The sequence below is a fragment of the Myxocyprinus asiaticus genome, chromosome 45 (assembly GCF_019703515.2).
Source record: "Myxocyprinus asiaticus isolate MX2 ecotype Aquarium Trade chromosome 45, UBuf_Myxa_2, whole genome shotgun sequence".
NCBI classification, from domain to species: domain Eukaryota; kingdom Metazoa; phylum Chordata; class Actinopteri; order Cypriniformes; family Catostomidae; genus Myxocyprinus; species Myxocyprinus asiaticus.
Genome location: NC_059388.1, coordinates 12,837,790 through 12,860,828, shown reverse-complemented (window position 1 = coordinate 12,860,828; position 23,039 = coordinate 12,837,790). Strand labels below are relative to the sequence as shown.

Genomic DNA, 23,039 nt, shown 5'->3' with positions numbered 1-23,039 from the left:
CTCTCTGCACCATGTTTTGGACAATCGGTAAAGCCCGATAGAGGTCCGACATGCATTAAACGTGTTTGCATGGGGCATCTTTAAATAGTTGTGGACAACGCGATTGCGAGGCGTTTAATCAACACACGCACGAGAACAGACGCATGACACGAGACAGTGTTCAGTCAGTGTCAGAGCTTTTATTCTCATCTGTGTTTTTAACGGGTGAAAATAGCTGTGCGATGGTCACTGTTTTACATCAAAACAGCAGCAGGCCTGCAGCCATCCCTGAACTTATAAACATTACAGCACTGAATCGTACAAATGAAACTCTTTCATAATAACGTAATTAACAAACACTAACAGATCAGTAATTCAAGTACACTGAAATATATATATATATATATATATATATATATATATATATATTGGAATCAAAGTTTCATGACATTATTTGATTTGTTCATAATTGCAATTGGGGGGGGGGGGGTCTAAGCTGGTCTGGGCTGGTTTTAGATGGGATTTGGGTACTATTTAGCAGGTCAGCTTAGGCTGGTTTTAGTTAAAATTGTTCCAGCAGGTTAAGCATTATATAAGCTAATGCATTGTTGACTAATGACTTATGACTAATGAAACTATGAAAGTTATTAAGAAGTGTTGCCCTCTTTTCTGCCAAACTGTGACATCATTCACTACAAAGTTCACAATCCAGCACCTTCAAATTTAAACTTTATACACAGTATAAGTTATGTACATTATAGCCAATAGATCGTCTACCTTTTCCCAAATGTTGTCAAAGAATACAATGTCATCTCAGCAATGTAGAGGATTGGTTGTGAATTTCCACATACAGAGTTTAATTCCTGGTATGCAATAGTTAGACTGTCATGTTTTTTCATGTGGTAAGAAGTAATTACTGTCAGTTTGATCAATTGATCTGAATATTCATAGTCATATTAATTAATAAATAATTATGAAACCGAAAAACTGTATCTGTAGTACAGCAGTTATTTTTGTTAAGGACTTTGATGGACATGATTACATAAACTGACTATAAGATCTTTCACAAGACTTAGGGGCCCCACTTCAGCCATTGTGATTAAAATAATGTGCTTTACAGCTGCTTTCATGGGTGTCTGTTAAAGGAATATTCCGGTTCAATACAAGTTAAGATCAGTCGACTGCATCTGTGGCATAATGTTGATTACCACAAAAAATAATTTTGACTTGACACTCCTTTTTTATTTTATTTAAAAAAAATAAAAATAAAAATCTGGGTTCCAGTGAGGCACGTACAATGGGAGTGAATGGAGCCAATCCGTAAACGTTAAAATACTCATTGTTTCAAAATTATAGCCACAAGACACAAACAATATGCGTGTTAACATGATTTTAATTTGACAAAATCGCTTACTAACCTTTTCTGTGTAAAGTTATATCCAACTTTACAACTTTGTTGCCATGACGACGTAATGCTGTGGATAAGCGGTTGAATTATTGAAAATTAATTCACACGTGTAAAGGTTGCATCACCATGCTACCACCTCGGGGTGTGAATTCATTTTCAAAAACAAAATCTGCGTTTCGACTGTCGTCATTGTCTAAAGTTTACAACTTAAAACATTTTTGTAGTTTTTTTTTTTTTTCTCCCAATTTGGAATGGCCAATTCCCAATGTGCTTTTAAGTCCTCATGGTCACATAGTGATTTGCCTCAGTCCGGGTGGCAGAGGACGAATCCCAGTTGCCTCCGCGTCTGAGATCGTCAACCCACGCATCTGATCACGTGGCTTGTTGAGTGCGTTGCCACGGAGACACAGCACGTGTGGAGGCTTCATGCCACCCACCGTGGCATCCACGCTCAACTCACCACGCGCCCCACTGAGAACGAACCACATTATAGAGACCACGAGGAGGTTACCCCATGTGACTCTACCCTCCCTAGCAACATCCACGTTCAACTCACCACGCGCCCCACTGAGAACGAACCACATTATAGCGACCACAGCAACTGGGCCAATTTGGTTGCTTAGGAGACCTGGCTGGAGTCACTCAGCACACCCTGGGATTCGAACTAGCGAACTCCAGGGGTGGTAGCCAGCGTCTTTACCACTGAGCTACCCAGGCCCCCAAAACATTTTTGTAGTTAACACAACAGCAATGTTGGAACAAATCCTATTTTGCACTAGTAGTAACTTAAACTATGCCGTCGGAGCAAAGAAGAGATGACAGCAGATGAGCAGAAAATGTATGTAACAGGGCTTCATACATGACAGTCAACTGTTGACGTTGTTTCACAATGCGTAGCTGCCAACAGTGACAAAGTGATAAAAACTTTTCTATTTGACAACAATCCAGAGTCCCGGATTATTACCATGTTTTTGTACATTTAACAAAACCTTGTTAGCAACACAATCAAACAGTTTTAGTATATTAAAATATTTTCCAGGACATATCATTATTTTCCAGGACATTTAGGATTTTTGTTTTTTCATTTTCCATGACTGGAAAACTGCTTTGCAAAATTTCAGGTTTTCCAGGACGTGTGGGAACCCTGACTGACACATTCACTCTTCAAACTGTGTTTGCCTAATTTTTTAGTTTTGTGCGTAGCAGCTAGCCTGAGACCTGAAACCCTTGACTGACTCACTCTTATAACTGTTTTACACCTCATTCACAGAACTGTTCTCTCATTACACACAGTCTAATATGACAACAGCTGGCTCATCAAACACTCACTGAGCAGATCTGCTGATCATGGATAGCGCGTCAGAGAAAACAACAGCAAGGGTATGTTAAATAACTCCTGAGCAGAAGAGAGAATAAAGCAAAGGAAAGCTGAGGAGAAGAAGAAGGGCAGAGTGAAGGTGAGAGTAGACAGCAGTGCATTGGTAGTGATATGGAACTATGCAGGATGCTCTGGACTGTTTAAGAGATGTACTTGTATGTAATATGTGTTCCTGTAGCTCTACTAGTAGAGCATTGCATTAGAACTGTCAAGGTCGTGGGTTGAATTCTCCAAGGGAACACACAAACTGATAAAACAAGTGTAGCTTTTATGCACTGGAAGTCACTTCTGGATAAAAGTGCCTGCCAAATGTAAATGTAAAATGTAATATCATGATCAAATGCATGATGGTATTGTAGATCAGGATCTGAGTTAGCTGCAGTAGACTCTTCTGTTGATGCATTACTGGTAGGCTAACATGGAATCTACACCCACAGATTTCCACAGATTTAGAACGGCCATCATACACAAACACATCTATGCATTTCTCACTATTTTATGTTTGTTTCTTAAATATTTAGGCTAATTCAGTTATGCTCTCAGGTACCAATAATAGTGTTGTACTCTCAGTTTTGTTTAACACATTTTACTATGTTTAAACATATTCTGCAGAAAAAAAAAATCTGAAAGATTTCATCCAGGTCTGTTTACTGGTTAGAAATGTGATACAGGTCAGAGATCAGGTGACTGTGGCACCAAGGCCAGGAAAAGTTTATTTAAATTGTTTGAATAAGATTACTGTCAGTTTGTACGTAATGACTAGTTTTGTCCAGGTGATCGACTACATCAGTGCAAATCTAACCCAAAAATGAAAATTCTCTCATCATTTACTCACCCTCATGCCATCCCAGATGTTTATGACTTATATGATAGGTGTGGGTGAGAAACAGATCAATATTTAAGTCCTTTTTTACGTAAATCTCCACTTTCACTTTCAAAATGTGAAAGAATATGAAAGTGAATGTGAAAGTGGAGATTTATAGTAAAAAAAGACTTAAATATTGATCTGTTTCTCACTCACACCTATCACATCATGTCTGAAGATATGGATTTAACCACTGGAGTCGTATGGATTACTTTTATGCTGCCTTTACGTGCATTTTGGAGCTTGAAAGTTTTGGTCACCATTCACTTGCATAGTATAGACCTACAGCGCAGAGATCTTCTAAAAATCTTCATTTGTGTTCTGCAGAAGAAAGAAAGTCATACACATCTGGGATGGCTTGAGGGTGAGAAATTCTTTTTTAGGTGAACTATCCCTTTAAACAGTTCAGAAGTGTTTGAATGAAGTGTGGTATTACAGGACACTCATTACCTGCACTCATATTTTGCTGGTTTCTCATAGGAGTGTTTCACAAGTAGATCATAGACGGTTCACTTCCCTCTTTCGAACCCAAAGTCTCCAACTCAAGGAAATGAAGGGATTTGTCTGCTGGTCAAGAGAAAGACAAGGACATTAAACAGAGAAAATCACCTTTTGTTTGTTGTTTCTCTTGTTTTGTTAATGGAACATTTCATTCATTATTATTTTTACTAGCAATTAGTGATGCTTGTTATTAATGCACTTACTTAAGGTTAGGTTTTTATTGTTTTTTTTAAAACCTAAATTCAAGTTTTAATATTCATCAATGAACTCCATAGACTTACATTGTAAGAGGGACCTGAGCCATATCTAGGGACCAGCATATCATGGAGACATGGAAGTGGGCCCTTTTGACTTGGGCTAGTAAGCAACTACTGTACCTAGATCCACCCAGAACACCCTAGAAGTCCCATAGCAACACATTAAAAACACTCAGTACACCTTAGCATATAGAAACGCCCTGGCAACCAACTACACCCTGGAATTGTGGTTGCGAGTTTTGGCACCACTGACCATATTCTTTAAGGATTGTTTTTGCAAATCTAGTTATTAATTTATTGTTTGAGTGTCCATTCAATGGCAAAGTTCACTAGCAGTGTTGAAGGCAGCTAGTGACTCTCAAAACAGCTAAGTTAACATCTCACACAGAGATTTCCTGCTTAAACACAACTTTCAAATTGTTTATAAAAATTGATGGAAAGTTGCTTACTATCCAATATAAAGGGAAGCAAGATTGATCCTACCTTTTCTCAATAACAGAATCCCCCCTCCTCCCTCCTTTTCTCCCCAATTTGGAATGCCCAATTTCCATTGTGTTCTAAGCCCTCGTGGTGGCGTAGTGACTTGCCTCAGTCCGGGTGGCAGAGGACAAATCTCAGTTGCCTCCACATCTGAGACCGTCAATCTGTGCATCTTATTATGTGGCTTGTTGAGCACCTTACTGTGGAGACAGAGTGTGTGTGGAGGCTTCATGCTATTCTCTGCAGCATCCATGCACAACTCACCACTTGCCCCACTGAGAGCGAGAACCACATTATAGTGACCACGAGGAGGTTACCCCATGTGACTCTACCCTCCTTAGCAACTGGGCAAATTTTGGTTGCCTGGGTGGAGTCACTCAGCATGCCCTGGATTTGAACTTGTGACTCCAGGTGTGGTAGTCAGCATCTTTACTCACTGAGCTACCCAGGCCCCCCTCAGTAACAGAAACTTAATATTTATTTTAAATGTCCATAATTACATTATGTTGAACTGCAGGGCATTTATATATTTAGGTTCCCTTCCCTCATGTAAAGCTGCATACTATAAGATTTTCACCTCACACTAAAGTTACTTAAAGAAACTGAACTCAGTTACTATGTGTTAATGAATCATACTCAGGGATTCTCATCCTCAAAACAGAGGTTGTACTGACAAACACTTTTCCTGTAAATGGCTTAAATTCAGTGTCAGTTTGTGAAGCTCAGCAGGGTTTTCCCGAATGGACTGATCTGTGCGTTGTTCAGCTGTGAACTCCTGAAAGGACAAAGTTATACAGTAGGACATGGACAAAAGTTGAAATAAAGAGATTGTTCCTTAATTGCTGGTGTTTGTTGGTTCCCAGGCTGGTCACAGCCAGCCATGTGAAAGATTCACAAAGCTGCAAAACCATCACCATGGAGACAGATTGTTTGTGTCCAGTCATGCTGGGAGGCCTGTGGGGGTGTGAGTCTCTCCAGCAGACCTTTGTGTTTGTTTGGACCCTTGTTAGAACAGCCCCCCACTACAGTCCACACACCATTAGGATCCTGTAGAAGTTTTGAAGTGCTGTAGATAAAACTCCAAGACAAAATATTATACAGTGGAACAACTCTTTTAAAGACTATCTCAAAAAGCAATAAGCCATGAGGGGCCATGCATTACAGTGATTTTACCACAGGTAAGGGATGTTCTTAGGCACAACATGAAGCGGAGTGCCTAAAACCCCCTTAACTGTGGTAAAATCACTGTAATGCACACCCAATTAGCTGATTGTATTCATAAAACAGCAGCAACAACATAAAATACACCAATATTCAATTAACATTTACATTTATTAATAAGTGTTACAAAAACGATAAGCCTAACTGTAGGCTGATTGTGGCACATTACCATTAAATGAGCTGTCAGGTATGCTTTTACAATTATTTTACATCGCAGCTGAATTTACATTTTGAGACGTTATTTTGACATATCCATTTTTTTTTTCTTTCTCACACCTTTTTATATTCATGTTAGACATATAACCTAGTGTGTATACATTAACACCCAACCAAGTTGGGCATTTTGACCAAGAGCAATTGAGTGCATTGCCACTTGAGCTCTTCACAGAGAATGCACACAGAGGCATGTGCAATTACAGTCAGGACTTAATGCTCCATCGTGGCCTGAGAAATGTATTAGTAGGCAGAGTGGTTAAGCCTAATGTATACAATGGAAGAAGCCAAACTTTTTTCTCCTGAACGAACTGAAGCACACTAGATGAACAAAGCCTACCTTTATGCTAAGTGCAGTGTTTTATTAAAATTAGTTTGTTGTATGTTTAGCTTTGCTGGTGTTTAACATACTGTCCAGCCACGGAAGTAACGACAATAATGCAGGTCTTTCACTCTGTGGATTGCCTTCAAAGGCTAAAGTTAGCAATTTTTAACATTAAGATAGTAACCTAGCTAGCTACAATCTCCTCAGCTGCATGCACAATTGTAAATAAAGAATATCACGGCCTAACCATGTCAACAGGTGAAAATCACCAAACTAAAACCTTAGTAGAACAAAAACATCAGTGCATTTCGTCATAATTTTTAGGTGAACTAAAAAAAGCCTGTTCGCCCAGTAAGTATAAATTAGCCTTTACTGTAACTTGCATTGTAATTTTGCTTGGGTAGTTAACTCACTTCGTCTTGGCTCTACTGACTGCTTCCATGATTCTCTTAAAGAAAACTCCATGCACTCCCTAACTGAGTGCCAAATAATGATTTCAGACTAGTTCTAGCCTATCGGTCGTGTTACAATGACAAAAAATTGCGAATGCAGAGGAGAATCAGATACACATCAAATTTAGAACCACATATGAAATTGGCCCATTGGATAGGAAAAATCAGATTGTGTGTTTTTGCAATATACACTCATGCAACTATCTATCTAATCGATCTATGCTAGATATTGTTGGGGAAAAAAATCAGAATTAGTAGAAAATGTGGCTCTGAAAGTGCAGACCCTTGGAAGGATTCTCCATCTGGAATTTGCAGGATTGTTTTATAAAATATTTGTCGATTATGTTCAACAGCCCTGGGTTATTGAGAAAGAACTAACCTGACAGAGCATGTCAGAGCAGTACTGCATGCTGGGACTGTTACATCAAACGAGATTAATGTTGGATCCGGCCATATGTGCTGTACCAATCTATGTTCATCAGATATGTCGACTGGAATGTGAGTGCAGACGTGTTACATCTCTTTTAGCAGCTGCTTGGGCTCTACCTTACAGTGACAGGCCGCCAAAGCCTTGAGTTCGTTAAATTTAGCCTCAGGTTGTGGAGCCAAAGCTTGTCTGGAGCAAATGCCTGTATCACTCATGTGAATGCAGTTAAAGACTCTGCAGCTGACATGTAATACTGTTGGGGGTAGGGCTTTGACACAGTAGTCAAAACCGAAATGAAAACAAACAGCACAACTCTGAGTAACTTCGCTGAACTGCTGGGACAAAACATTTTATTAACAACTTCATGAGAGTTTTCTAAAGCACATGTGAATGGTTAAATATCTTCATGGCTTCAGGTTAGCCAGTGAGAGACTGATCACAGCATAGTATCAAAACACACCAGAGAAAAGATTTAAAATTAGCATGCTCTGATGTTAATTACCAAAGCATTATTCAGACAGGATTTGTTTGCTAAATAATCCTGAGTTACTATTCTTAACATAGGATGTTTATTGTCTGGATTGGAGCATTACTAGGGTTGCCAACTGTCTACTAGTCAAATACGAGACGTTTCAGCTTTAAATACAGGGCATTTTTATTTTCCAACAGGGCCTCGTGTGAGTTGTGGCACAATGGTTAAAGAGGTCCACCAATAGCTTGTTTACAGAGGAAAACATTTGAAAAACAGCATGGACGGACTCAAAAACGTATTCAGTGTGAACAGCCCCTAATATACTTTAAATGAAAATCTCTTTAATACAACAGCCAGCAAGAACCAAATTTCTACTAAGCTTCACTTTTAATAAACACTACTTTTGGCCAAAAGAACGAAGCTGCAATCAATGGAAAAAGACAATATTTTCCTTTTCCATTTTTAAAGTTCAACGAACCATCTTTCCATTTAAAACCGGGGTCATTCGTTTTTTAAACAGTAGTACTGTGTACATCGCTAAAAAAAATGGTATGCCTTCAAGGGCAACCATGCATTATAATAGATTTTTATGGGAGAGAAAATTCTTAACATGAAATAGTGTATTTCTACTTGGATTACAGTATCGTTGTTTTGGCAATAAATAGTGTTTAGCCTATAACAAGGCAAATGTACATGAAACATTCTAATCAAATGAAACATAAAAGCGTTTCAAACTAAACCTTTTCTGTATTGTACTTTTGTACAAAGTGCTGCTGTTCCCTATCTGTCACTCACTCGACGTTGTGTCGATGTAGTGACACTAGGGGTCACTCTTGGGAGCCCGAGACACCTCTGGTCTTTGATAAAAGGCCAATGAAAATTGGCGAGTGGTATTTGCATGCCACTCCCCCGGACATAAGGGTATAAAAGGAGCTGGTATGCAACCACTCATTCAGATTTTCTCTTCGGAGCCGAACGGTCATGCTCACTGAGCTGAATACTACTGTTCATTCACCTCTGCTGGATCTGACAGCACATTTCAGCGGCTTCTCCCCCCTCTGCACTGTTGCACTGCAGAGAATGCCCCTGGGGCTTCGGCAGAAATAAAAGAGTATATTTCTCTAAAAGAGTATATTTCTCTAAAAGAGCGGCACACAAAGAACATCTTTTTAAAGAAGCGTCTTTTTAAAGATGCCTTTCCCTTGTGTGTTATTCATGGTTGCGCTCGTTATCTCTCACCTTCTGACGGTCACGATCACTGTCTTTCGTGTCTGGAACTGCTCACGCAGAGACAGCGTTCTTGGATGGTCATGTTCTCATTGCGAGAATATGTCCATGGCAACGTTGCGGTCGTGGCTTGCCTTCTTAAGGAAGCAAGCCACTCCAGAGGCTCCCGCCTCGGTCCTTTTACCCACGGGTATGAGGCCAGCGCGGCTAGCACTGGGGGCGATTTGGGGACCCCAATGGGACCGACTCCGCCGGGTATCCCCCCGCGGACCTCCCATTCCCCAGCACGCTCGTCTGCCCCGATCGGGCTTCCGGATGAGTCCGCTGGCTCGTCTCATGTCGAGTTCGACCTCTTATTCGGAGCCCGCGAAAGTGATGAGCTCTCGAGCACAGCATCAGAGAGCGGGCTCATCCAGTCAGAAGCCTCAGCTGGGCTCCTCCCTTCGGGATTGATTGCCCAGTCACAGGCTGACGCGGAGATGACGACATGCTTTCCCGGGCAGCCGTGAGCGTCGGCTAGAGTGGAACTCACTGCTCCTCCCTGAACCCTTGTGGCTCGTTGATTGGTTCCTGGGCTCGCGGCGCCACTCAAAGCCACGCCCCGCCCCTGTTCCTTTCTTCCCGGAAGTGCATGAAGAGCTGACAAGGTCGCGGGAGGCACTTTTTACTGCCCAGTCCCGATCTCTTCAGCTTCCCCGCCCTCACTACCCTCGATGGTGGGGCGGCCAAGGGTTATTGGGCAATCCCCCGGTGGATAAAGGCGCTCACGGTGCACCTATGCTCGCAGAGTGCCGCCACCTGGCGCGGGTGCCCAAAGCCCCCGTCCAAGGCCTGTAGGTTTACGTCGTCTCTGACGGCCAAGGCCTACGGTGCCGCTGGACAAGCTGCCTCCGCCCTGCACGCCATGGCTCTCCTGCAAGTCTGCCAAGGCGCTAAAGGAACTGCACGAGGGTAGTTCCGCCCCGGGATTGATGCAGGAACTGCGCTTGGCGACCGGCCTCGCTCTCCAAGCGACGGGGCTCACGGCGCAGTCTCTCGGGCGGACGATGGCCACACTAGTGGTCCAGGAGCACCACCTTTGGCTCAACCTGGTCGAGATGGGTGAGGCCGACAAGACACAATTCCTTGCTGCCCCCATTTCCCTGGCAGGCCTATTCGGCGACACCGTTGAGGACTTTGCCCAGCAGTTTTCGATGCTAGAGCAGTAGATGGATGCTAGCTGGCATATCCTGCCCCGGCGCGGTTCAAGATCCCGCACCCCATCTACTCATCGCCAAGGGCATCACCCTGCGGTGACTGCACCGGCTCCGCCGCAGCCCACCCCTTCGGCCCGGCCCCGGCGTGGAGCCCATCGCAGGAAGCAGACGCCACCCGTCTTGCGGCTGCCCAGAACCTGTGAAAGGCTTCAAAGCACCCTTGAGACGGGCGACCCAGGGACAACGAAACCCGCTGCTCTGGAGCTGGTAAGCAGATCTCCATCTTTTTGTTACCTTTTGCATTTAATTGCGCTGCATGCCCAAGTGGCTGCAGTACTCAAGAGCTCAGCAAGAGCGGTTTCCTTGTTCCCTGGGTCACATATCCGGTGTGCACGACCGTCATCACGACCACCGTCCACCACTCTATTTGGCAGGTTTGACGCTCCAGCGGCGGTCTCCTGCCCCTGAGTGCCCAGCTGTGGCACAAATCCGCCCCCGATGTGACAGTCTCCACGGGTCACGAGGACAGGCCTCTTCCTCCCCTGTCCCAGGCTGTTCTGGGGGTGGTCACAAGGAGCCAGGTAAGTGCTTTGATGTCCTTAGACTCAGCACGGCCACGACGTGGTGTGGCACCTCGAGCTCCGCCGCGAGGCCCCACCTGCCGGTACGTCCGATGACGTTGTCCCTTTGGTCCCCCTTGCACGGAACTTGGACGCATGGCTTGCGCTTTCCAATTTGTCGCAAGGGCTGGTCCGGACCGTCCGACTCGGCTGCGCGATTCACTTCACCGGGCATCTGCCCAGGTTCACCGGTGTCCACTTCACCTTGGTGAAAGACGAAAACGCTGCTACCTTGCGCGGAGATCGCTACCCTCCTACGGAAGGGCGCGATAGAACCTGTCCCTCCAGCCGAGATGAAGAAGGGGTTTTTCAGTCCCTACTTCATCGTACCGAAAAAAGGCGGTGTGTTGAGTCCAATCTTGGACCTGTGAGTTCTGAACTAGGCTTTACACAGACTCCCGTTCAAGATGCTGATGCAAAAACGCATTCTGGCGAGCATCCGGCATCAAGATTGGTTCGGGGCGGTAGACCCGAAGGATACGTACTTCCATGTCTCGATCCTTCCTCGACACAGACCTTTCCTGCGGTTTGCATCCGAGAGTCAGGCGTATCAGTACAAAGTCCTCCCTTTCGGCCTGTCCCTGTCTCCTCGCATCTTTACGAAGGTCGCAGAGGCTGCCCTTGCCCCGTTAAGGGAGGTGGGCATTCGCATTCTCAACTATCTCGACGACATGTTGTGCGCACACAGGGACCTGGTGCTCTCAAACCTCAGCCGACTAGGGCTTCGGGTCAACTAGGAAAAGAGCAAGCTCCTCCCGGTTCAGAGCATCTCTTTTCTCAGTTTGGAGTTGGACTCAGTCTCCTTGATGGCGCACCTTACGAACGAGCATGCCCAGTCGGTGCTGGCCTGTTTGAAGGCGTTCAAACTTTTTCAGAGGCTCCTGGGGCATATGGCATCCTCGGCGGTGGCCACCCCGCTCAGGTTGATGCATATGAGGCCGCTTCAGCACTGGCTCCAGACTCGAGTCCCGAGATGGGCATGGCACCACGGGACACGTTGTGTGGTCATCATGCCGGTCTGTCACCGTCTTTTCAGCCCTTGGACCGACCTCTCGCTTCTACGGGCAGGCGTTCCTCTAGAACTGGTCCCCAGGCACGTCGTGGTCACGACAGACGCCTCCAAAACGGACTGGGGCGCTATTTGCAATGGGCACACAGCCGCCAGCCTCTGGACGGGTCTGCGACTGCATTTGCACATCAACTGCCTCGAGTTGTTGGCAATTCTGCTCGCCCTGCGGAGGTTTCGGCCGTTGATCCAGGGCAAGCACGTGTTAGTTCAGACAGACAACATGACAACGGTAGCATATGTCAACCGCCAAGGCGGTTTGCACTCTCGTTGTATGTCACAACTCGCCCGCCGTCTCCTCCTCTGGAGTCAGCAGCACTTCAAGTTGCTGCAAGCCACTCACATCCCGGGCAACCTCAACACTACAGCGGACATGCTGCCACGACAGGTTACCCTCAGGGGAGAGTGGAGACACCACCCTCAGGTGGTCCAGCTGATTTGGAGTCGATTCGACAGGCACATGTGCACCTGTTCGCCTCCCAAGAATCCTCCTCACTGCCCGCTCTGGTATGCCTTGACTGAGGCCCCCCTCGGCATAGACCCGCTGGCACACAGCTGGTCCCCTGGCATGCGCAAATATGCGTTTCCCCCAGTGAGCCTGCTTGCACAGACCCTGTGCAAGGTCAGGGAGGACGAGGAGCAGGTCGTCTTTGTAGCGCCCTACTGGCCCGCCCAGATGTGGTGCTCGGACCTCACGCTCCTCGTGACAGCTCCCCCCTGGCGAATTCCCCTGAGGAAGGACCTTCTTTCTCAGGGATGGGGCACCATCTGGCACCCGCGCCCAGACCTCTGGAATCTCCATGTCTGGCCCCTGGATGGGACGTGGAAGACCTGCGGTGGTAGACATGATCACACAGGCTAGGGCCCTCTCTATGAGTTGCCTGTATGCCTTTCAGTGGCGTCTGTTCGCTAAGTGGTGTTCTTCCCGTCAGGAAGACCCCCAGAGATGCGCAGTCGGATCAGTGATTTCCTTCCTGCAAGAGAGGTTGGAAGGGAGGCTGTCCCCTTCCACCTTGAAGGTGTACGTTGCTGCCATAGCAGCACACCACGATGCAGTCGACGGTAAGTCCTTAGGGAAGCACGACCTGATCATCAGGTTCCTAAGAGGCGCCAGGAGTCTGAATCCCTCCAGACCGTGCCTCGTTCCCTCATCGGACCTCTGTAGTTCTTCAGGGTCTACAGAGAGCCCCCTTTGAGCCTTTACAGTCAGCCGAGCTTAAGGCACTCTCCTTGAAGACTGCCCTCCTGACTGCGCTCACTTCCATTCCCCAGCACGCTCGTCTGCCCCGATCGGGCTTCCGGATGAGTCTGCTGGCTCGTCGGTAGGTGACCTGCAAGCATTCTCTGTCAGCGAAACGTGCCTGGAGTTCGGTCCAGGTTACTCTCATGTGATCCTGAGACCCTGACCGGGCTATGTGCCCAAGGTTCCCACCACCCCTTTAGGGACCTGGTGGTGAACCTGCAAGCGCTGCCTCAGGAGGAGGCAGACCCAGCCCTGTCATCGCTGTGTCTGGTGCGTGCTTTACGCATCTATTTGGATCGCACGCAGAGCTTTAGAATCTCTGAGCAGCTCTTTGTCTGCTTTGGTGCACAGCAGAAAGGAAGTGCTGTCTCCAAGCAGAGGATCGCCCACTGGCTCATTGATGCCAAAACTATGGCATATGTCGCCTAGGACATGCTGCCCCTGGTAGGTCTACCAGCCCATTCTACCAGGGGTGTAGTGGCTCCCTGGGCCCTGGCCAGGGGTGCCTCTCTAACAGACATTTGCAGAGCAACAGGCTGGGCAACACCCAACACCTGTGCAAGGTTCTACAACCTCCGGGTGGAACCGGTTTCATCCCAGGTAGTGGCACGCAACACAAGCGGATAAGCCCGGGATAGCTGGCCGGGTGTATCGCTTGCACATAGCACCTTCCACCTCCCTTGGAGCTGAAGACGTGCGCCATTAATTCCCAGTAGTGTTCACAAACTTTGTTCCCTGGTTGACTTCCTCCGAGCCCTGTGGCAGTCGAGTTTTCGGAGAGACTCACTGCCGGCCCAGTACACGCGCTAACTAAGAGCCCTGTTCTGGGGTAGGTGTTCCGCATGTGGCGGTTCTCTGTAAGGCTAACCCCATGCGATATATATCTTCCACTAGTTTGTTTCCCTGCTGGCAAACTGCGTCTTCTTTGGGCAGAGCCCCTCTGCCCCAGTCTCCATGAATGTAGTAACTCCTCCCCCATTGGGCAGGATCTACCTTGAAGGCTCCACATGGTTGGAAAGACCGTGTGACGTATTCTTCCACTTAAATATCCCCCCTCTCTTTGGGCGAGGTGTGGTCTCCGCGGTGTCTTCCCCTTGGAAGGGACATCCCCCAACTAGACCTGGCGGCCCAGTCGGATAATCCCCCTTCTTTTTTAGGGAATGGAAGAAGAGAAGGGGAAAAGAGGCCACGACTGGGTTAAGCCTGTCTCTATCTTTGGGTAGTCGACTTGTCCCCAGAAAGGGCCGTTCGACACTCATAACTATGTTGGGGGAGGTTACGTGTCGACCTGGTGTGCTGGCTATGAGGCACACAGCAGTCTGCCCACCACACACCGCCAGTTCATGTAACATAGTTCAGCCAGTTGTGGCGTTTCGTATAGGGACCCCTAGTGTCACTACATCGACACAACATTGAGTGAGTGACAGATAGGGAACGTCATGTGTAACCTCCGTTCCCTGATGGAGGGAACGAGACGTTGTGTCCCTCCTGCCACAACGCTGAACTACCCGCTGAAATGGCCGGACCTTATATCGGCTCCTCAGCATAAAACCTGAATGAGTGGTTGCGTACCAGCTCCTTTTATACCCGTATGTCCGGGGGAGTGGCATGCAAATACCACTCGCCAATTTTCATTGGCCTTTTATCAAAGACCAGAGGTGTCTCGGGCTCCCAAGTGTAACCCCTAGTGTCACTACATCGACACAACGTCTCGTTCCCTCCATCAGGGAACGGAGGTTACACCAGTAACCATGAAGTTTTTCTCACCATCATTTAGCTGAGTCTTTCTTCCAGAATGAGCACTGAAACGGCGTCACATATGGATTTAAAACAGAGCACAATTATGTTCCCTCAAATACGAGATGTTTCCGTATAATATAGGACGGTTAGCAGCCCCTAGGCATTACAGAAGATCATGTGCTTTGGATATGTGCATCTCAAAACGCATTGAAATAAACAAGACTTACTTGAACCACCAACTGTTATTTAACCCTGAAAGTTGGAAAAAAGGTCTAAAATGTATAAAAAATGTTAAAATGCTCAAAAATGTAGCTTTAGCTACAGTATTCAGTGAAACTCAAAATAAATGAGATGTTTGGTGAAAACAAAATATATATATGCTGCAATCACAGTAATTCCTATATGGACAGAATTTATCAAAGGATGCCAGAGTTAGACAAAAAACAGTAGGTGATTTGTAGTGTACTTTTTTGTGAGATTATGATTTGTGAGAAAAACAGTTTTTGACAGGATTAAAATGATAAAGTACCTGTGAAACACAAATTTGTCTTATCTCCCCTGAATAGGAGTAGAAATGAAAAGAGTAAAATGACTTTGGTGCATCTGACCCCAACATTTAACATATTTACACACACTTCTGAATTTGCACTTTTTAATACCAGCTGCACAGAAGATGGTATATCAGGATAGATCCCAATGCACATCTGCAATAACTCATGAGTAGAGGCCACTTCAGCTTTCAGACGCCCAAAACAATAAACACTACGGACAAACAGAACTTTCTCTCTCACACACACGCTGAAAGACGTATTACCTATCAGGGTCTACAGCTCATCTCACTTATCCTTTATGAGTGTGTCTCATGGGAGTGGGCACCAACCATTGCATTCACACTGGCCTATTTGGACCAGTTCTTCAGCTTGAACGCTTCACAGCTAGATAAATCACTCTCATCCCTCTGCGCACTGCCACTGGAGAGGAGAGGCAGCTGTCCAGACAAATGCTTTCCTTCAGAGCAATGATGTGCAGTAAACAACATTTCATCTTGCACAAAAAAAAGGCATGTAAAATAGTTAAGAACATTAGAGAATGTTACATAGGACATGGAATAAATCTTAAATAGGGAGTTTTGAGCACTTGTCCTGTGGTGTGACATGCTATACTCAAACTAAAATGATTTTACACCGCGTTTTGCTCATTCATTTATAAATATAATAATAAATATTTGTATGCAATTTTTATACCTCATTAATTGAGAGACTACATGGAATATTTGTACTTTAAAAAATTAATTTCTCACAGTGCAGGGCCATTTTATATTGAACGAGTGCAGGCCAAATGGTGAATAAAAGGGTGAAATTTTAAAAGAATTGTTCTGCAATTATTTGCTTGGTTTAAATAACCTCCCAACTGCTCCTAGTTACTTACTCTTGCACCACGACTAACTTATTATTATTAGTGAGTCAATCATTCACTATGCTGAATGTAAATGTGTGCATTTCAGAGTGGGCTAGAGCCTACAGACTTTAAGACATTAATAACAGACCAGGGCTTCTTTCAGCAAGCTGAGAGAGAAACTATAGCACTGCAGTACCCAAACCTTCCCAGTCAACACCAGGAACTAAAGATCTGCCAGTCTGACACTTTGGAGAAGAATCATTAAGAATTTAGGGCTGGTTAAGTCCCTCATGATCTTACTATTACCAGATTAAAGAGACTTTTGTGTGTGGTTAAATTATTTCTTATATAAGCGTAACAGCACAGTTTTTCTGTTTCCATGGTCCAGGCAGTGATAAGAGCAGAATGCAGACAAGAGCACCCGTAATGGGTGCCTGTGGAGGTGTGGAATGACATCACCCAGATGAGAGGCATGGAGCTGAAGGTATGGGTGGATGGAGTGCAGCGCATCGTCTGCGGGGTCACAGAGGTCACCACATGTCAAGAGGTTGTGATCGCTTTGGCCCAAGCTATAGGTGAGACTCTGCATTGCGACGTCATAACAGTGGACCTTCATATACATGTAGAAACTAGACCTAAATTTGTATTTTTTTATCACTCAAATTTAATGCAGTTAGATAGGTGAATTAACTTGGAAATCAACCACATTGTTACAAATTTTAAATTGCTTTCAATGTTCCACCCTAGGTCCCCTTCTTCTTTCCTATTTTTTGCACAACATAACTGTCACTATGCTTGTCTCCTTAACAACAAGCCCTCTTTGAGATCAGAGATTGGAACAGTGAAATAAAGTATTGTCCCATTCTAGTCTCAGAGTTTGACCCTTTCACCCCATACTGGAAAAAATAAGACTAGACTTGGTCATGAAATAATGGAATTAAACAAAATCTCTGTGCCACTGAGGCTACTGGCCTCTGGTAAGGAATGTCAAATGCATTTCTCTGGGAAAGTTAAATCTTTGTCAGTATGTTAGCAGAGCATTTCGCCAACAATGTCTGTGTTCTTGTCAAGTTGTCAACACAGAGCAAATTACCATGAATCAAATATCAGTCTAAAATCTAATGTCTTAAAAAAAAGGGGTGTATAAGGGTGTTTCTTCAACTTCGAGCAATGTCATGTCCTAGGGGTTGATTTTTATTAAAACTAACAGATTTAAGCTATTTTCTATATGAAGGTTAAAACTTAGAAATGTTTTAAAATGTCTTTTATTTTAGGTACTTTTCAAATTTGTATGTATAGATTTAATTGTTTTAGCAGACCTTTAATATTGAACTATAAAAATCCATTGTAAAAATACAAAGGATTACATGTTTAAAATCATAACTAAACAAAGAGTGAAATAAACAAACCATTTCAATATTTACAGTGTTATACATTTTACATATAAAACTTACATCTTTCCCACAGTTCTCACATTATTTCCACCACTCCAAACAATTTTGTCTCTAATAGTGTTTTTTTCTTCAAAAGTGTACTTGTTAACAAAGTATTCAAAAATGTAAGTGTAGAGCATGCTTGAGATTAAATATGACACAAGTGATTTCTGTAGTTTTTCATTTGATGAAAACAAAGAAAAATCAAGGTAAATAGCACCTGTGAGCAGAATTTTTTATTGGCCGTCATTTCCAATCAAGCTGTTATTTTTTTTAAAGTATGCAAAAAGTTGTAAAATATTATTTAATTTTGTGTATTTCGGATACATAAATTGTTAACTATCAAATTAGCTTTTAATATGCATTAAAAATATCATTTCCATCACCGTCATATCCACCACGGAATTCTATTAAATATAATACAGTATTTGAGAAGTACTGGAAATGACAATGTGGTGGGAAATTTTGTGACTTTCAGAAAAAATGACAAATGACATAAATCTCCTGTGATGCATGTACATACACTGTTGTACATTGTTAGTAATCAAATAATAATAATAAAAATAGTGACAGATGAAAAATGAGACTTTACTTTCTAGAAATCCATAGTGCTAAAAGTGCCCAAAGTTGAAGAAACACCCATAAATAAAGTGCAAATTATGTAAATGACAAAGTGTTGTGTTGCAGGTCGCACTGGCCGCTATACGCTGATAGAAAAATGGCGCGAGACAGAAAGGCACCTGGCCCCCCATGAGAATCCTGTAGTGTCATTAAATAAGTGGGGTCAGTATGCTAGTGATGTGCAGTTGGTGCTTCAACGTACAGGACCTTCTCTGAGCGAGCGCCCCACCTCTGAAACCTCTGCAAGGGCCCCCGAACGCAGCCTATATCGCCAAAGCCTCCCTCCTATGGCAAAGCTCCGCCCCACAGCCAATGACCGATCCCTCAAACGGCGTGAGCCAAAACGCAAGTCGCTTACTTTCACCAGTGGTGCCAAAGGGCTACGTGACATATTCGGAAAGAGCCGTGAGGGTGAGGCCAAACAGCGAACGGTGAACCGCAGCAGCACGCCAGGCCCTACTCAAGAGCTCTCCCGCCTGGTGCAGCTGCAGAAGGACAAGCTGCGCGTCCTAGAGCAGAAACTGCAGTGCTGTGAGACGGAGCTTCAGCAGCAACTGACGGAGGAAGAAGAGGAGGAGCTGGTCCAGTTGGAGCAACAGGTCCGCAGGAATGAGGCAGAGATGAAGGAGCAGGAATTCTGGGAAAACGAGCTGCAGATTGAGCAGGAGAACGAGAGGCAACTACACGAGCAGCTGCAAGAATTGCGCAGTCGTGTACATGAGTGTGAGGAGCAACTGGGAGAGTACCTGGCACACATTCAGTGCATGGAGGCAGGGCTGGAGGCTGAGCGTTTGCAGCAAGAGTTGATGGAGACACGGCTTGCAGATGAATTAGAGGTCCGGTCACGGCTGGAAAAGGCTCACGCCGAGCTGGACATGCAGGCGCAGCAGGCCGGCAGGCTGGAGAGCAGCTGCAGAGCTGTGGAGCTCTCACTTGGGCAGTCAAACATAAGGCTACAGGTAAGATTACCCGAAGGGAGATCACAATGCACTTACACTAATGGCAATTTTCCACTGCACGTTACGGTCCGACTCGACTCGACTCGACTCTGCTCGCTTTACTTTTCTGAGCTTGCTTTTCCACTGCAGTTTAGTGCCGCCTCAACTTGGGTGGGATTATAAGCTGATCGTCAATGTTGCCCCGCCTCTACTGCCGTGACATCATCTAAAACGCGACACAAACATTACTGACCATAAACAATAACACGACCGCTAGCTGTTAGCTACTAGCTCATTGTGCTGCATAAAGCAGTTGTTGCATGGTGATTTTACACAAGTGTAACAGTGAAATTGGCCTGGTTGTTTTAGAAGCAAGCTTTCCAATAGCTGGTCAACTAAATAAAGTGAAGCTTTCAAGCAGAATATAGAGTTAACGTAACAAAACGTACCATCCTCCATCGTGGACTCCAACAATGCCGAGTCCAGGGCACTCTCCCTCCCATTGCTCGCCGGTCTATTGCCATAGATAGCGTCCATTTGGTCGAACCACTTCCACTTTCTTCTGTTTGAACCACTCCGGCTGTTGTGGTCCTTGATGGTTCTGTAGTCACTTTTAAGTTTTTTTAACTTTTCCCTACACTGTTGGTAGGTCCGGTGGTAGCCGTGTGCGGCCAACAGCTGAGACACTTCCTGAAATACTTTTTCGTTTTGCGTCGTTTCTTTCGTCGCTAACGAGAGGAATGTCTGCACCTCATTTATTGACCACGGCATGGTTTTGCGCACGGCCGTTTCTTTTTACAATTTGAAAGTCGCGTGAACAAATGATATTGCTGTCGCTGTTGCTAACTTTAAAACTAGCGGGTTGATGTCCCGTGTCGCAAATCCAGTGATGCTGGTAGTGACGATTCTCTCTGACCAATCAGTGATCTGCAGGGTTTTGACGTCACATTTAGTATCGGCTTGGCTCGCTTGGAACCTCGACCGAGGTGGTACTAAAAAAATTATCAGGTACCAGGTACTATCCACAGTGGAAACCCCCCAAAAAGCGAGCAGAGTCGAGTCGAGTTGAGCTGAACCATGCAGAGGAAAAGGCCCATAACAGTTGAAAGAAATCAGAGTTCACTATGAAGCTCTAAAAACAAGCAACAGAACAAATTAATCAAAAAACAATCTTTCCCAGAACTGTGTTCCATGCAGTAGAATCATGGCACTGCTGAGACCTTGTGAACTGCAGCTGCTTTGTTTTTGGGCTCTTTGGTCTTAAGTTCCACCAATGCAACTAATCGGCTTTGCAGCATGTTAAGGATCTGGGTGGGGGAGGAGGGTAGTGGTGGCAGATGTTATGTAAAAGATCTAGATGCTAGAGCTTAGAGATGAAGTGAAGGACTAGGATATTTTCCAGTCCAATTTGTAATTGCACCATTAGAATAATGAGGATAACAAGCAGTCAGACGGTCATTTTCGCAAAATAAGCACCAGCAGGTTCATCAGAACTCTGACAGAGACCTGAGTCTCTTTCTTTTCACATAATAACACAACTTCAATGCAAATCAATATTTTATGTCCATTTATTTATTAATTTATTAGGTAGCCATGTAAGAAGCAGCATGATGTACAGTCAACCTGTCCTGACCAGAGTATGTGAACGAAACGGTGTGGAAGTTGAGCGAGGAGTGGAGCGGCATTATTTTGCCTGGAGCGAAGAGCGGGTTTTAAAAAAATGTCATTGAGTGTCATTGTTTTCTCTAACTCCAAGAGCGCACCACTAATGCTTGCCATCTAAATTTATTTTAGTGCCGTAGGCTAATTTATGCATTATACATTTGCAGATAAAGAAGCTCAGCAAATGCAAACAGAGAGAGATAGATTTTTAAAATCTTTAAAAAAAATTAAAAAGCTAGTATTTCTAAAAGTGAACTCTGCATTAGACATATAGTTTTGATAGTCTTATTCTGAGAATGTAATTTTTATTATAGGGCAAGGTTAATTAAAAGAAGTGCAATAATAGAAAATAATAGGCAATAATTAGGCAATAACACATAGGTCTAACATATATTTTTTTTTGGTAATTTATTAATTTGATTTAATTAATGTTTAGTTTTCGTTCTGGTAATCTTGTTTTTTTTTCGCTTAGTAATTTATATTTTTAATTTATTTTTATTTTTTCGTCTAGTAACTTATTTAATTTATAAAATCCAGAGAATGCTGCGGACATGTTTCAAAAGTAAGCTATACAAATAATCAAATTTAGTCTTAGGCTTATGTCCAATAAAGCACATGTAGCTTTTCTCTTAGTATTGTGTATTTATTTTTCCATTTAATACATCTTCTGCGTGGAGGGTTGTGATATTTAAAAGCATATTGAAATAACTTTACAGTGGAGAGGTTGTTAGGTTCTAATTTTGCCATGGAGCGAACACGGAGCAGGGTTTTTCTAATCCAGGAGCGAGGAGCGGGAAATGGACAATCCGGAGTGGAGCTGGAGCGGAGTGATTAAAGAATGCTTTGAGGGGGGCCTGGGTAGCTCAGCAAGTAAAGACGCTGACTACCACACCTGGAGTTGCAAGTTTGAATCCAGGGTGTGCTGAGTGGCTCCAGTCAGACTTCCTAAGCAACCAATTGGCCTGGCTGCTAGGGTGGGTAGAGTTACGTTGGGTTACCCTCCTCATGGTCGCTACAGCGTGGTTCTCGCTCTCGGTGGGGCACATAGTGAGTTGTGTGTGGATGCGATGGAGAATAGCGTGAGCCTCTACACGTGCTAGGTCTCCGCGGTAATGCACACAACAAGCCACGTGATAAAATGCGCGGATTGACTGTCTTAGACGCGGAGGCAACTAAAATTCGTCCTCCGCCACCCGGATTGAGGCGAGTCAATATGCCACCATGAGGACTTAGAGCGCATTGGGAATTGGGCATGCCAAATTGTGGAGAAAAAATGGAATACTTTGAGCGTGGAGGAGAAATTGTTGCTGCTTCACTCCACTCACATTCTCTGGTCCTGACCACCCATTTATTTTGTTATAACGACTGGCTGACTGTACAGTCATCAGTTACATAACCCAGGCACACTTGTATTTAGAGTAGGGAAGCAAATTTTGCCAAATTATTTTAACTGACTAACTGCCAATATTAAATGGTTAAAACCATGAATTAAACAAGTGACCAAACAGGCATGACAAAGTTCTGTACTGGCTGAAACAAAACAGGCTCACATGACAGATCACCATTTGAATGAACAACTGTATATTCAACAATATATTTCATTCTTATATTTCATAACAAACAAATTTTGAATGGATCACTTGCACGCCATATGAACCTACGAGGTGATAACTTTTAGCAGTTTAACAATGGAAGAATAAAAACAGCCAGCCTACCCACAAATTGTGCTGCTGGGCAATCCTAACCATTTTTGTGTCGAAAAATACCAAAGTGACCCCTGCCCATGTGTGTGTGTGTGTGTGTGTGTGTGTATGTATGTATATATATATATATATATATATATATATATATATATATACAGTTGTGCTCAAAAGTTTGCATACCCTTGGAAAATTGGTAATATATGTACCATTTTTA

The 23,039-nt window shown here is 44.3% G+C and overlaps 1 protein-coding gene across 2 annotated transcripts in view; it reads left to right on the top strand.

Annotated features, from left to right (window-relative positions):
* Window positions 1-23,039, top strand: part of LOC127435418 (ras association domain-containing protein 8-like) — a 28,116-nt gene that overhangs the window by 310 nt on the left and 4,767 nt on the right. The window contains exons 2-3 of one of the 2 annotated variants that reach the window (XM_051688905.1): window positions 16,861-17,043; window positions 18,589-19,481. In XM_051688905.1, the coding sequence (XP_051544865.1) occupies window positions 16,932-17,043; window positions 18,589-19,481 (1,005 nt within the window). In that variant the 5' untranslated portion in view covers window positions 16,861-16,931. Of the gene's footprint in view, window positions 1-16,856; window positions 17,044-18,588; window positions 19,482-23,039 lie in introns of both variants that reach the window. The other variant, XM_051688904.1, reaches the window with a different exon arrangement.